This window comes from Annulohypoxylon maeteangense (assembly GCF_022496945.1).
Source record: "Annulohypoxylon maeteangense strain CBS 123835 unplaced genomic scaffold GGS22scaffold_9, whole genome shotgun sequence".
In the NCBI taxonomy this organism is placed as follows: Eukaryota; Fungi; Ascomycota; class Sordariomycetes; order Xylariales; family Hypoxylaceae; genus Annulohypoxylon; species Annulohypoxylon maeteangense.
Window position 1 is genome coordinate 1,445,607 of NW_025953256.1, and position 14,874 is coordinate 1,460,480.

At 21.0% G+C, this 14,874-nt stretch overlaps 2 protein-coding genes across 2 annotated transcripts; one reads left to right on the top strand and one right to left on the bottom strand.

Annotated features, from left to right (window-relative positions):
• Positions 1-11,022: 11,022 nt before the first annotated feature.
• On the top strand, positions 11,023-12,587 carry GGS22DRAFT_164633 (glycoside hydrolase family 43 protein). The gene is made up of 3 exons (XM_047961564.1): positions 11,023-11,570; positions 11,726-12,353; positions 12,414-12,587. Exons 1-3 carry the CDS (start codon positions 11,283-11,285, stop codon positions 12,497-12,499), a joined length of 1,002 nt encoding a protein of 333 aa, XP_047818751.1. The 5' UTR covers positions 11,023-11,282; the 3' UTR covers positions 12,500-12,587.
• On the bottom strand, positions 12,464-14,738 carry GGS22DRAFT_148152 (uncharacterized protein). The gene is made up of 8 exons (XM_047958975.1): positions 14,136-14,738; positions 14,042-14,059; positions 13,861-13,978; positions 13,558-13,753; positions 13,303-13,465; positions 12,908-13,235; positions 12,625-12,828; positions 12,464-12,570 (listed from the first exon to the last, which is right to left on the bottom strand). Exons 1-8 carry the CDS (start codon positions 14,716-14,718, stop codon positions 12,546-12,548), a joined length of 1,635 nt encoding a protein of 544 aa, XP_047818752.1. The 5' UTR covers positions 14,719-14,738; the 3' UTR covers positions 12,464-12,545.
• Positions 14,739-14,874: the final 136 nt, after the last annotated feature.

Sequence of the window (14,874 nt, forward strand, 5' to 3'; positions counted from 1 at the left end):
AATATATTTAATAATATTTTCGTAATTAATAAAGTATAAGTAAAATATTTTTATTATTTATTATTTAAATATAAAAGTAAATTTATTAATTATTAAATAAATAATATTTTTAATTAATTTATTTAGTTTTAATTTAATTTTTTTAAAAATATATTTTAATTTAAAAATTTTATTAATTTTAACGATTATAATAATAAATTTACCGTTTTATAAATTAATAAAAAAACGTTATTTTATCGACGTTAAAATTTAAATAAAAAGTTATTTTTTTTTTTTAATGTTTAAACATTAAGTTATTTTTAAATTCGATTTATTTTTTTTAATAATTTAAAAGTAAATTAATATAATAATTAACTTTTATTAATAATTTTATCGAATAATTTTACGTGTTTTATTTAATCGTTATATTTAAAATATATTATAAGGAAAATTTATATTTATATATAACGTAATTAATATTATTTTAATTTATTAAATAATTATTATTTTTTATAATTTTATTAATTTAATTAATAATATTATAATTAAAATAATTTTATTAATTTATTTTATAATATTACGATTATGTTTTAAAAGGTTAAGTAAATGTAAATTATATAAGTTTCGTAAAAACGTTGAAAATGTTTTTTTTTAATAAAAACGAAAAAACGGAAAATTAATAATTTCTTTTTTTTTAAAAAAAATATTTAAATTTATATAAATATTTTTATAAAAATAAATGTATTAATTTAAGTTTAGTTTTTTTCCGCGGGGTTTTTTTTATTTAAGAAACTTTATATATTAATTATATTAAATATATTAATTAATATTTTTTTTTAAATATTTTTTTTTTCGAATGTTTTTTTATTAAATGGAAATATTCGTATAATTTTCACGTAATAAAAAAACATTTAAAAAAAGGAAATAATTAAAAAAATATATATATATTTAATATAATTATATTAATATCGTTATATTTTATTTAATTAAGTTATAATAATAAATTTTTTATTAAAAAGTTAATCGAATTTATTATTATTAAACTTATTATTAAGTAATTTTTAAAAGTTAAATTTTTTAATTATTTAAATAAAAATTAATTAAATATTATATTTAATAATATAATTATAAGCTTTAATATAATATAATTATTTAATTTATATTAATTAATTTTAATAGTTATAATTAACGATATTAATAAATAAAAACTTTAAAAATTAATTACGGTTTTTTAACGATAAACGATAAAAATATTTTAAATATATATTATTAAATAATTATATTTTTTCGAACATTTTAATTAAAATTATTAAAAAATCGGGAATAAAAATTTAATTACGTAAATTTATTACTTTATTAATTTAAAATTTTATAAATAAATATAAACGTTTTAAATAATTAACGAAATTATTTTAAATTTTAATCGAATCGAAAAAATTATATATAAATTTAATAAAATTAATAAAATCTTAAAAAAAAACGTTAACGTAAATTATTAACTTTATACGTTAATTAATATAAATTTTTAAGTTATAAATTATAAAAAAATTTTCGGGGAATATTTATATAAAATATTTTTAAAAAAAAATAAAATTAAATTTTAATTAAATAATAATATTAATTATTTTAATATAAAAATCGGTAAATATACGAGAGTTTTTTAATAAATTATTTATCGTTTTTTTAAAACGTTTAATTAACTTTTTTTCCTTTTTTAATTTTAAAGCTTAACATTTTTTTACTAGTAAAAAAAAAAGGTTATTTAACACGGAAAATATAAATATATATAATTAATATAAATTATTTATTATATAAAAATTTAACGTTAATAAACTTAAAACGTTAATAATAAAAATATTATTTATTATATTTAATTAATTTATATATATATATATATTTTAAATACCGAAAATATATATTAAAAAAAATATATAAAAAATTTAAATATAAAAAAAAAAAAAGAAATAATATTTTTTTAATTATTATAATAAACGAGTTATTAATTTATAAAACGATTATAAATAATATATTTTTATATTAAATAATAATTAACGGGAATATATATAAAATAATCGTTAATATAAAATTAATAATAAATTTTTATATAATTATTTATTAATATAAGTTATAAAATATTTTCGATTAAATTAATTATTAAATTAAGGAAAAGAAATATAAAATTATTAATTAAATAATTATATATTTATATTAAAAATTAATTTTAAAATAATAATAAAGCATAAAAAATATATTATAAAACTTTTTATAACGTTTCGTTAAAAAAAATATCGTTATAAAATAATAATGCTTAAAAAATAAATATTTATAATTTTTTATTAAATAATGTTTTATTATATATAAAATTTTAAATAATTATAATATAATTATTTAATAATATTATAAAAATAATTTTAAATAATATTACTCGCGTAATATAAAATATGGATTTTTTTACGTAATATTTCGATAAGAATTAAAAATACTTTTCTTCGTATATAAATCGCCGTATAATTATTTATATTTACGATAATTTAATTAATATAAAATTCAAACTTTATTTCATTTATATATTTTTAATTTTAATTTATTTTAATTTAATGAAATAAATTAATAAAAATACGAAACTTAATTTAATTAAAAGTTTAATTAATTATTTTTCGATTAATATAAAATATATTTATATTATTTATAAATTAATAAATATATAAATAGTTAAAATAAAAAACATATTTCGGTAATAAAGTTAATATTTTTTTTAAAATTAAAAGTTATTAAATTTATTATTAAAATATACGTTTTAATTTAACTTATTATTTCGTAATTAATTTAAATTTTAAATATTTATAATTAAATTAATATAAAAAGCCGTTAAAAATTAAATCGAATAATATTAATTATATATTATTAAATTTTTTTATTAATTAATTATTTAAGTTTAAAATCGTTAATATATTTTATATAAAAAATTAAAAAATTTTCGATTAAAAGTTTATTAAATAATTAATATATGGCTTTATTTTTAATTATTTTTAGTTTAATTAACTTTCGATTTTAACGGTTATAATTTATATTAATCGAATTTTTTTTAAAAGCTTTTTCGATTAATATAAAGTTTATATTTTTATTAATTTATTTTATTAAACGAAAATAAATTAAAATTAAAAGTGTATAAATATAATAAAATATAATTAAAGTTTTAAAAATTATTAATTAAATTATTATTAATATATATATTTATATCGCGATTTATATGCGGGGAAAGGTATATTTAATTTTAACGGGGTATTACGTAAAAAAAAACCACTTTTTATATTACGCGGGTAATATTATTTATAATTTTTCTTGGAAAAAAAGCTTTAAAAGAAAATAAAAAATTAAGGAAAAAAAGTAATATTCGTTTAAAAGATTAAATATTAAATTAAATATTATTATTAAAATTATATTAAAATATATATATATTATTTATTTTTTTAAATAAATAATTAAAATTAACATATCAATTAAATATTAAATTAATTAAATAATTTAATATATAAATCTTTATATTTATTTTTATAATTTATAAAGAATATTTATTATAATTATTATTATTTAATAATTAACGTTTATATTATAAAAAAAAAAAACGTTTTATAAAAATATTATAATAAAGTTTCGGAATTTTTATTAAAAGAAATTTATTTAAATGTTTATTATTTACGTTATTATTATTAAAATTAAAGTTAAAAGAAAATAATAACGGTAATATATATGCATTTAAATTATTAAGCCGAATAAATTTAAAAAGTTTAAATTTTTTTTCGTTAATATTAATATTATCGTTTTTTTTTTTCTTTTTTATTAGTTAAATATATTATTCGTTTTTTTTTAACGAAATATATTTAGCGATATTTTTTTTCGTTAATTTTACTTTAAGAATGTTTTTTATTATTAACTTTAACGAATAATAAGAATAATTTTATAATTTAATTTATTAAACCGGCATGTTTCGTTATAATTTTTAAATTAATATTAAAAGCCGATAAATTTTATATTAAAAGTTTAAACGGGTTTTATTAAATTTAAAAAATACGAAAAGTATTATTTTAAAATATAAATTAAATAAAGTAAACGAATAAAAATTCGCGGGAAATATTATAAAAAATATATAATTTATAATTATAATATAACGTTTATTATTCGAAAAAGTAATAAAATTATAAATGTAAAATATATAATATTAATTTATATTTATTATTAATATATTTTAAAAATATAAATAATTTTATTTAATTAAATATATAATAAACGTTAAAATAAAGTAATAAATTATTAATTAAATCGTTTAATAATACCCGAATAAATAAATTGTAAAAATATTACGTTATATTATTTATAAAATATTAATTTTTCACGAATTAAAAAATAATATAAATATATTAATTTTCGTAAAATGTTTATGTAATATAATAATATTTATCGCGTATAATAATAACGTTAACGTTTATTTATAATAAAGTTTAAATTTTATATTAAAAAATAAAAAAAATTTTAATATTATTTTAAATTTCGAATAAATTATCGTGAAAAAATATTTAATTATTAAAATTCGGCGTAATAAAATATTAAATTATAATAAATTAATAATTATTTAATTTCGCGAATTACGTTAAATTTACTTTTTAAGTATATAAAAATAAAAAAGTAGTAAAAATTTTTACGTAAAATATTATTAAAAAAATAAATAATATAACGCGCGTTTAAATTAAACGTTTTAATTAAATATAAATAATTTTCATTATTTTCATTATAAAGCCACGTATTTTTAATTAATATGTAATATATAAAATATATTAAATTATAATTAATGTTATTATCGTTTAAAGTAAAAAAGTATAATAATAAAAAATAATTTTAAAAATATTCGAAATGGAAAATATTAATATTTAAAATCGTGGTTTATATTATAATATTTATATTTATAAAATAAAAAAAAATAAAAAAAGCGATTATAATTAAGAATAATTTTTTAAATTTTATTACGTATATTCGAAATAAATAAATTAATTAATTACGATAAAACGTTAAATAAAAACGTTAAATAATAAAAAAATAATAAATAATAATTATAAATTAAAATAAAACATTTAAGCTAAATAAATAACGTTATAATTTAATTTAAAACGTTTTAATTTAGCGATATTTTAAATTAAAAAAATTTTAAAAATTACATAATAATTTTTACATGTATATTTTATAAGTTAAAATTTTTTTAACTTTTTATTTATCCTTTTAAAATTTATAATAACTTAAAAATTAAATATTTAAAATCGCGAAATTAAAAATTTTAATTATAAAATAATTTTATAAGTATATTATATTTTAAAAAAATATTATTTAAATAAAAAAAAATTAAAATAAATATATTAATAAAATTAATTCGTTAAAAAATAAAACATTATATAAAAGTCCCGTTTTATTTTCGTAATTAATAATAAAACATTTATTATAAATTTTAATTAATTATTATAATAAAATAACTTTTATAATTAAACTATTATTATATTTTAAAAAAGTGATTTTTAATTTTATAAATTAATTATTTTATATTATTTAAATATATAAAAAAAAAAAACGATATATAATTAATATATTTAGTTATATTTTATTTAAATATTTATAAATTATTTAATTAAAATTCATTTTATTTAAAACCGAAATTTATTTTTTATTAAATTTTATTAAAACATTAATTACGCGACGAAATAACATTATATATATATAAAAGTTTTTATAATTTATTATTATAAGTTTTATTATTATTTATATTTAATTTACAAAAAATTATACTTAATTTATAATTTAAAAAAATGATTAATGTTAATTATAAATTAATATATAAACTTTTATTTAATATATTTTTAATTTTTTCGACCGTAGTTTTAAATTTATTAATAATTATATTATTTAAATTTTTAAAAAGTTATAACGTATTTATATAATCATTAATATTATTATTAACGAAACGTGAAATTATGTTTTCGTTTTTATAATAAACGCATAATTAATATTTTAATATATAAAAATAATAATTAAAAAGAAAAATTTACGAAACGGTAAAACGAAATTCGAAAATATTAAATCGGGTATTAATATTAATAATATTTACTTTAAACGTAATAACATTTATTTTAAAAGTAATAATATTAGTTTTAAATATAATAATATTTATTTTAAAAATGGTAATATTTATTTTAAAAATAATAACATTTTTTTTTAAAGTTACGATATTAATTTTTAAAAATATAACGTTAATTTTAAGTTTTACCACGTTAATTTTAAACGTGGTAATTAATATTAAACGTATAAATATTATTTTTAATAATATTAATATTTATTTTTATTTTTTAAAAAATAATCACGATTTATTAATTATAATTAATTACGGGTAAGTTACCGTATAACGATAATTTATTTATAATTTAAAATATATATTTCGTTATAATTAAAAAATTAAATTAAAGTTTTAATTTTATAATATATATAATAAATATAAAATAGGAATTTAAAAAAATAATATTTAAATTAATAACTTAAATAAATAAGTTTTTAAAAAAAATTATTTAAAAAAACATTTTAATAAAAATAAATAATAAAAATTTCACGTGTTATATCGTGTTAATTATACTTAAATATTTATTTTTATGTTTTTAATTTATAAAAAAAAATAATTTAAATTTAATGTTATTAATATATTTAAAAAAATATATAAAGTATATATAAATTTAAAATAATTATTATATAAATAATATTTTTATAATGAAAATAGTTTTAAAAATTATTACCGAATAAATTTTTAAGTGTTTAAGTTAAAACTTTTTAATATATATATAATAAAAGAAATTTTATATAAATAAAAATTATATTATTTAAAATTAAATTAAATTAAATTTAAAATTATATATATAATTATAATTATTATATAAATATTTTCGATTTTTATTTTAAATATTATAAATAACGTTACGAGTTAATAATAATGTAATAAAATATATTATTATAAATTAAATTAAATTAAATTAAATAAATTACTTCGTATAATATAAGGTTTTTTTTTTTTTTAAAAAAAATAGTGTAAATTTTACATATTCGTTAAAAATTAAAAAAAGTAAATGGTTAAATATTAAAACATTTATAATTAATATTATTCGCGTTATATGGTTTTAATTAATACGCGCGTTATATTAAAAAAAAACTTAACGTTAATTTAAACGCGTTTTAAATTATATTAAAATTTCATTATATATTCGATTAATTTTAATTATTCGTAGCTTAATTAATTTAACGTTTTAATTTTTTTAATTTAGTTTAATTAAAAGCGTTTAATTTAAATTATATGTTATTTTTTTTTTAATTTTTAAATTTTTATTTAATTATAATATTTAAAGTTAAAAATTAATTATTATTTCGATTAATTTAAATTAATTTTAACTTAATTTAATTTCGATTATAAAATTTCGATTTAATTTTTTATTAATTTTAATATAATTAAATTTATTCGAAAACGCGTTATAAAAATAATTAAATTATTTTAATTATTAAATTTTTAAAAATGTTTTAAATGCGAAATAATTAATTAAAAATTTAATATTATAAAAAAATATAAATTTTAAAATCGGGTTTAAAGGTTTAAATTACGGTATTTAATTTTTTATTTAATATATATAAAATAATATATATACATTTTACCGGCGTTTTTCCGGTTTTATATAACGTAAATAATATTTATATATTTAATTATTTAAGTTTAATTTCGAAAACGCGAAAGTTTATTAATAAATATTTCGATTAATTAAAAAACACGCATTTAAATTTAAATTATATTATTAAAATAATAAAGTTTTTATAAAAGTTCGGTTTTAATTAATTAAAAAAATATTATAATTTTATATTATTAAACACGATTATAAAAGCCGTATATTTATTAAATATTTACTTATTTTATTATTTTTTTTATTATATTTTTATTTATAAAAGTTATTTTACGTTTAATCGAAAAGAAAATGAATAATTAAATATTTATAAAATTAAAATTTAATTTATAAAATTTTCGTTAAATTTATAAAAGTTTCGTTAACTTTTAATTTTAAAAATAAAATAAATAAAAAGTTTTATTTATATATATATTATATTTTTTATAATAAAAATAGTTAAAAGTTTTTTACGTAATAACGTTATTATTTTTAAGTTTTTTAATTTCGTTTCGTAATTTAAGTGGTATAAAGTAAAATAAATAATAATGCGTGTATTTTTAATGTAATTAATTTTTTAATATTTATATTAAATTCGGTTTATTTATTAAATAAACGTGTATATATGATTTTAATATATAACGATAAATAATTATTATTTAAAAAAATAAGTTATAATATTTATTTATAATAATTTACTTATTAAATAATTATATATTATTATACGAAGATTAATGTTAAATATCGTTAATATTAAAATAAATATTATTAAATAATTATATATTATATTATTAAAAATATAATTAATTAAAAAAACATGTTAATATATAAAAAAATTATGCATTAAAATTAACACGAAATTATCGGGCGTTTAAAATTTAATGTAATTTTAACGTTTATTAAATAAATTATTATTAAATAAAAACGTAAAATTTTTTTCGAAAAAAAAAAAAAAATTACGGATTTTAAAATTTTAAAAAATTATTATATTAATTTTAAAATATTATTTTAAGTTTTTATATTAATTTTTATTATAAATATTTAAAGGTTATTTATTTTATTAAAAAATATTTAAAATTAAAAAAACGTAAATTTAAGTTATTATTTAAAAGTAAAATTTTAAACGTAAAAAAAGTTTATTAAATATCGATTTTTTTTTAAATTAATAATTAAAAATTTATAAAATTAAAATTAAACTCGTAAAATCCCCGCGAAAGTTTTATTTATAATTAATTTTAAAAGTAAAATAAATAAAAAACTTCATTTATATATATATCGTATTTTTTATAAAAAAAATAATTAAAAACTTTTCGCGTAATAACGTCGTTATTTTTTAATTTTTTAATTTCGTTTCGTAATAAAATTAATTATTATAATTTTTATTATTATTATTATTATTATTACGAAAAAGTTATAAAAATATAAAAAATAATGTTTTTAATAAATTTAAAAAACGATGTTATATATTAATAATAATATTTTAAAATAATTAAATTTATATTTAACGTAATTTTTATTAAATAAATACGTGTTTAATTTTATTAATAATATCGTTTTTTTTACGTTTTTTTTTTTTTCGTTTTTCGGTAAAAAAAATATAATATAAATCGTTATAACGCACGTTTAAAAATATAAATTATTAAATAAATTATAAAAATTTTATATTTAAATATAAAATGTAAAATTTAATTTAATACGTTTAATATATTTTTAATAAAGTTTTAAAATAATTATATAAATAATGGTTTTTTAACGTTAATATTAATTATTATTATTATTATTATTTCGTTTAATAAAAGGAAAAAATTAAATTAAACACGTTAAATTAATAAGTAATTTTTTTTAAAAATTAAATATTAATCGCGAAAAAAATAATATTAAAAATTTAAATAATAAATAAAAATGTAAGTAATAATTAATGAAAATTATTTAATTTTTATTTAAATATTATTATATTTATAAATTTTTTTTTAAATATTATCGTATTTTATATTTAAATAAAATTTATTATTAAAATGAAATATATTTATTTTAAAATAAATTAAAAATTTAATATAATAAATATTAATTTTTTTAATTACTTTTTAAAAATTAAATGTTTAAAATAAAAAGTTTTATAATTTTAATATTTAATAATATTTATTTAAAAAAAGAAAAAAAATTTAAATATAAATAATTAAATGATTTATTTTTTTTTTAAAAGTTTATAATTTTTTTTATAACGAAACGATTAATTTTATTAACGTTAATTCGCGTTAAGTTTTAAATAATTATTTAAATATAACGTTAAAATAAAAAAATTAATTAAATAAATAAATTATAAAATTCGAATATTAACGTAAAATTAAAAAATAAAGTAAAAAATAAATAATATATAATATATATTTAATAAAAAGTAAAAATAAGTTATGTTTTTTTTTAAATTTAATAAATATTTATTTATATAGTTTTCATTTTATTTTTTTTTATTAATAAATTATAAAATTTAATAATAAAAATCGGCGTCGTTTTTTCGTTTTAACTTATTAAATTAAAAACTTTATAAAATAAAAAATATTTTTATTTATAATAAATATATATTTACTTAAATATTAAAAATATTATTATTAAACATTAACAACGTTTTGTAAATTATAAAGCATAGTGTAAGTTCCATATATACTGCTTATTTATACAGTGTACATTTTAATATATTAATTGAATTGGCGGGTTAGCGGATACGGCCTTATGGTCCATTCTAATCCCGTTCTGTTCCACTGCGATGGAAGCGGAATACACGATGCAAGCCTCATTACAGGGATTTGTGGCACAGATTGCGGCACAGCATTAGCATGGGGACGCGCAGACGGTCAAGTCTTTACGGTCAAGATTGTTCGAGGTCGGGGATCGTCCCGGATTTTCGTTAGTTGACAGATCTTATCCCTGTCTGCCAGCAAGGGGGCGGCGTACTATCATTAGATTATTAGCTGTTCACGGCTTAGGCAGTCTGGAAGTTCAACAGTTGCTCTAATAATTCTTGACGACAGACACGAACAATGATGGATGAAAGCTCCTGCGAAGGCGATGCTTTTATTCCTTTTCGCGCCGAGAAAAGGAGGTGAGCGATCAGCCCGCGATCCCAACGGGGCGCGCTGGCCTTGCATCATCCCATCTTGCTTTTAGTGCATTACCGGGCTGCCTTAGCCTGTAATTTCAGCCCCTCTGCCCCTTTGTGACGACTTGTTTATGTCCACTTTTGTAAGCTGACTTCCATGTCCATATCGTAAGTGGCTTACATAGGTACGCTGCCAAAGTACATGCCACCGCCCAACGAGATTCTAGTTGATGGAACCCAGATGGTTATGTCTCCAAATACGTTCCCCGGCAGTCCTAGAAGCTGTAACCTGCGGAGCTCCCCAGCCAACTGGACCGTCGCATCCGGCTTAGCTTGGGCTGAGATTAGATGGTTTCGTCGATCAGTTTCTGGTGTATCATGTATAAGTGAACGCGCCCGCGGGCGCAAACTAACATGTCTCAACAAAAGAGTCCGTCTGTAGTGTGCTACCAGGTTCGTACCGTGAACCCAAAGAAGTCATGATGTTATTCGGAGCTTTGTTATCGGTGCTCCTCACTTCCCTAGATTCCGTTCGAGCCCAGTACCCGGTTTCCGTTCAAGCTCAGTATCCGGATCCCGGTGCGTGCTCCGGTGAATGCTTTACCCATGACCCGGCCGTCATAAAGCGCGCTGATGGCAAGTACTTCCGATTTTCGACCTTAGACCTGATCGGTATCTCGACGGCGGACAACTTAGCGGGGCCGTGGACACGGAGTGGAAGTGTGATTCAGGGTGCCAGTGTCATCGACATAGCAGGAAAAGACGTGGTGAGTATTCGAAGTACATTATCCATTTTCAAGTCTACCTACTAGGTATTTGGAAACATTCTAGTTTGGAACTAGAATTTTCTAGTGGTCATCGCTCGCCTCAGAAGCTCCCCAAAATGTTCGCGACGACAAACTGACTCTGGAATGTACTATAGCTATGGGCCCCTGATGTTGTCTACATCCGTGGCAACTACTATTGCTTTTACTCGGTGTCAGTGTCCTCGAGCCACAACTCAGCTATTGGTTATGCAATTTCTACCACATTGGAGTCTGGGTCCTGGAGCGATCAGGGGGCTGTAGTTACCTCAAACAGCAACAGTCCTTACAACGCCATTGACTCTAACATCGTCAACGGGACCGGGGATAACGAGTGGTATATCCAGTGGGGTTCCTACTGGAATAACATCTACCAGTCGCGAGCATCACTCGACGGCAAATATGTCTTTAGATCGGGCAACGAGCACCAAATCGCCTACGAGCCATCGGGGAACCACAAGATGGAGGGCGCCTTTATCTGGAAGCGTGACACCACCTGGTACTTATTTCTGAGTAAAGGTATATGTTGCACATACGACCCCGCCACGGATCCGATCGACCAGGTATACCACATCACGGTTTGCAAGAGCAGTAACCCTGCTGGCCCATATGTGGACAAGAACGGTGTTGCATGCACCAATGGTGGAGGCACTACTGTGCTCGCAAGCCATGGTAACATATACGCTCCGGGTGGTCAGGGAGTCTTCCACGATGACGCGCATGGCGATGTTCTTTACTATCACTACCGTAAGCTGTCGCCCTCAACCCATCAGTAGAGTAAATGTCTCAGGCTAACTTGTTTGACAGTGGATAAATCAGTAGGAGTGAATTATAACCAGTCCAAGTTCGGATGGAACGTGTTAAAATGGGTTGATGGATGGCCTACGGTATAATCCATAGGGGTAATGAGAAGCTCTATCACTTGCTATTCTATCTGATTTATGGCTCATACGCCATTCTAGTCCTGCAGATGAAGTCAGTTAAGATGAAGATCAAGAATAGAAGTCGTTGATCTCACCAATCATCATCGGTAAGCGGGTAAAAGCTTCCAATCATTTGTCGGCCGGGGTTAAACTTGATAAAGGTTACCTTCCTCCTCAGCTTCGTTTTGCTCTTATGTTTTAATTCCCATTTGCACTTTGGGTTCTTCGGATCGGTTACTTCTTGAATCGTGCCGAACATGTACGGCGTTTTTGCGTGCTCAATCACAGTTCCGCGAACACTGATGTTGCATTAGGATTCTTCAATCTTGGATGGAGTGATAAGAAATGGAGTGTCAACTCATTCATGACTTGACATACCTTTCAGCTGTAAGTAATAAGCCATATGGAATTCTGTGGTTGGCATAACCACTCGACGTTTCTGCCACCATATTCGGGTCTCCGCCATCGTCTAGCTTCTTTAGGTTCGCTTTCATCCTCCAGTGGTTGTATCCACGAGGTCTACTCATTTTCTTGAGCACTGCCTCAGACAATAGTAACCTGGCAAGTCCTGTGAGCTCCGTGTGGCCTTCGTAGATAGAGAAGACGTCATCCTCATGGAAATCTATAGTGATTCGCGACCGATCAAGTGCCTCCCAATATACCTCGAAGTTGTGATGGCGATATTTCCATAGCCGATTCTCGTACGCTATATATCATATTCAAAGTGAGTATAAAAAGAGTCGAGAGTAAAATATAAGATTGGCAATACATACATGGGCTCCGACGGCTTAGATCGATGGTATTGGTGCGTGTAGCTATCGCCGTGACTCCTCGCGGACTGGAATATACTTGCTTTCCATCGAATGCAACGCAAGAACAGTCAACGTCAAAGCCTGTCAAAATCTCACTAATCGATTTATAGAGCCTAAGAATAACCTGATGATTGATATCTATCCATTAGCCGATTAACCTTATTTGGTATCCACATAACCTCCTAACGGAAAAGGAGCGAAATCTCTTCTTGTTACCTGGATATGGCGGTACGGCCATCTGGGTGCGATGAACGTGATCGCGTTCTCTGACCGTAACGTTAGCGCATTACTAGAAATTAAGTGCTGGTTCTTGCGAACTAAGGCTTCGATCTCAATAATGCGTTTAGTGGCTGCATCTTCGCTATCGAACCCGTAGAGAAATATGTCGATATCACTTGAGCTCGCAGTATTTCTAAAAGAATGGGTTAGTTTACTCGCCCATACCTTAATAGGTACCTATCCTATCGGTAGGAAACAGCTGGTTTTTAAACAGATATTAAAAAAGAGGGCGTTGAGTACTGGTAATATATTTCACCTGGATTCTGTGTTGTGGGCTCATCCTCTATGTGCACATCTCTGCGGCGCGACAACAGGGGGAGCATCGCAGAGGACCCAGCCACCACAACGTTAGACCAGTCTTCGCCATTAGTTAGTGATTCGAGCGGCTGACTTTTCGGCTTTTAGGTGCTATGGATCATACCTAAACCCGCCAAAACACCTGTACTTTTGAGACATTTTATCAGTAATTAATGCGATTTACAGTGCTTAGGGAGTAAAACTTCACTTTAACTAACCGTGAGTGAATGCATCGAAATTCTTCTGATACGCCTCGAATGACTTAGCAATGGCGAGTCTAGGTTTCTTTTCTCGCTGGCGACCTCTCAATCGCATTAAGTACAGGTCCTTGTCGGCTTTCTCATAGTCTATTGTGCGGATCTTGAACAGACTTTCTTGCCCATCGTAGATCGGAACGAGATTTGCGAGAGCGTCGATGGTTGCGTTTGGACGCAAGAACTCGTAGCGCGGCCGGTTCTCGTAAAGCAGATACGGCTTTACGAGGTCGCGCGTTGGAGTTCTCTTGTTTTCTTTGCTCTGGTTAAGATACGAGATGAACTGTGAAGATGGTGCCGGGAGTGAGGGAGCAGATTCAACTTCTTCATCTGCACTTGTGGTCCCCTCGGTCGAAGCTGAGTAATTGGTGCTATCAGGGAGGCTTAATGCCTCTTCTGAAGTTTCATCACTCACGTCCTCTTCATTGTCTGTACTTGCTGCACTCGAATCATTCGATGCGACCGGTACATGTATTGTGTTTCTTGGATTTGGCGTTTTGAACAGCTTAGCTCGTAGTCTTTTGATAGATTCTCGGAGACGGCGCATGTCTCTCAGTTAGGGATTTGCGGTCCCAATTCCAAAGTGATTTTTGGTGTTTTCTAGAGAAGGCTTCGAAGACAACATCACTACACCCCTTTTAACAAGCTACGCATTTGACTTCGCAATTGTAGGCTCGCTAGTCCTGCCATTTGGGGAATCTTT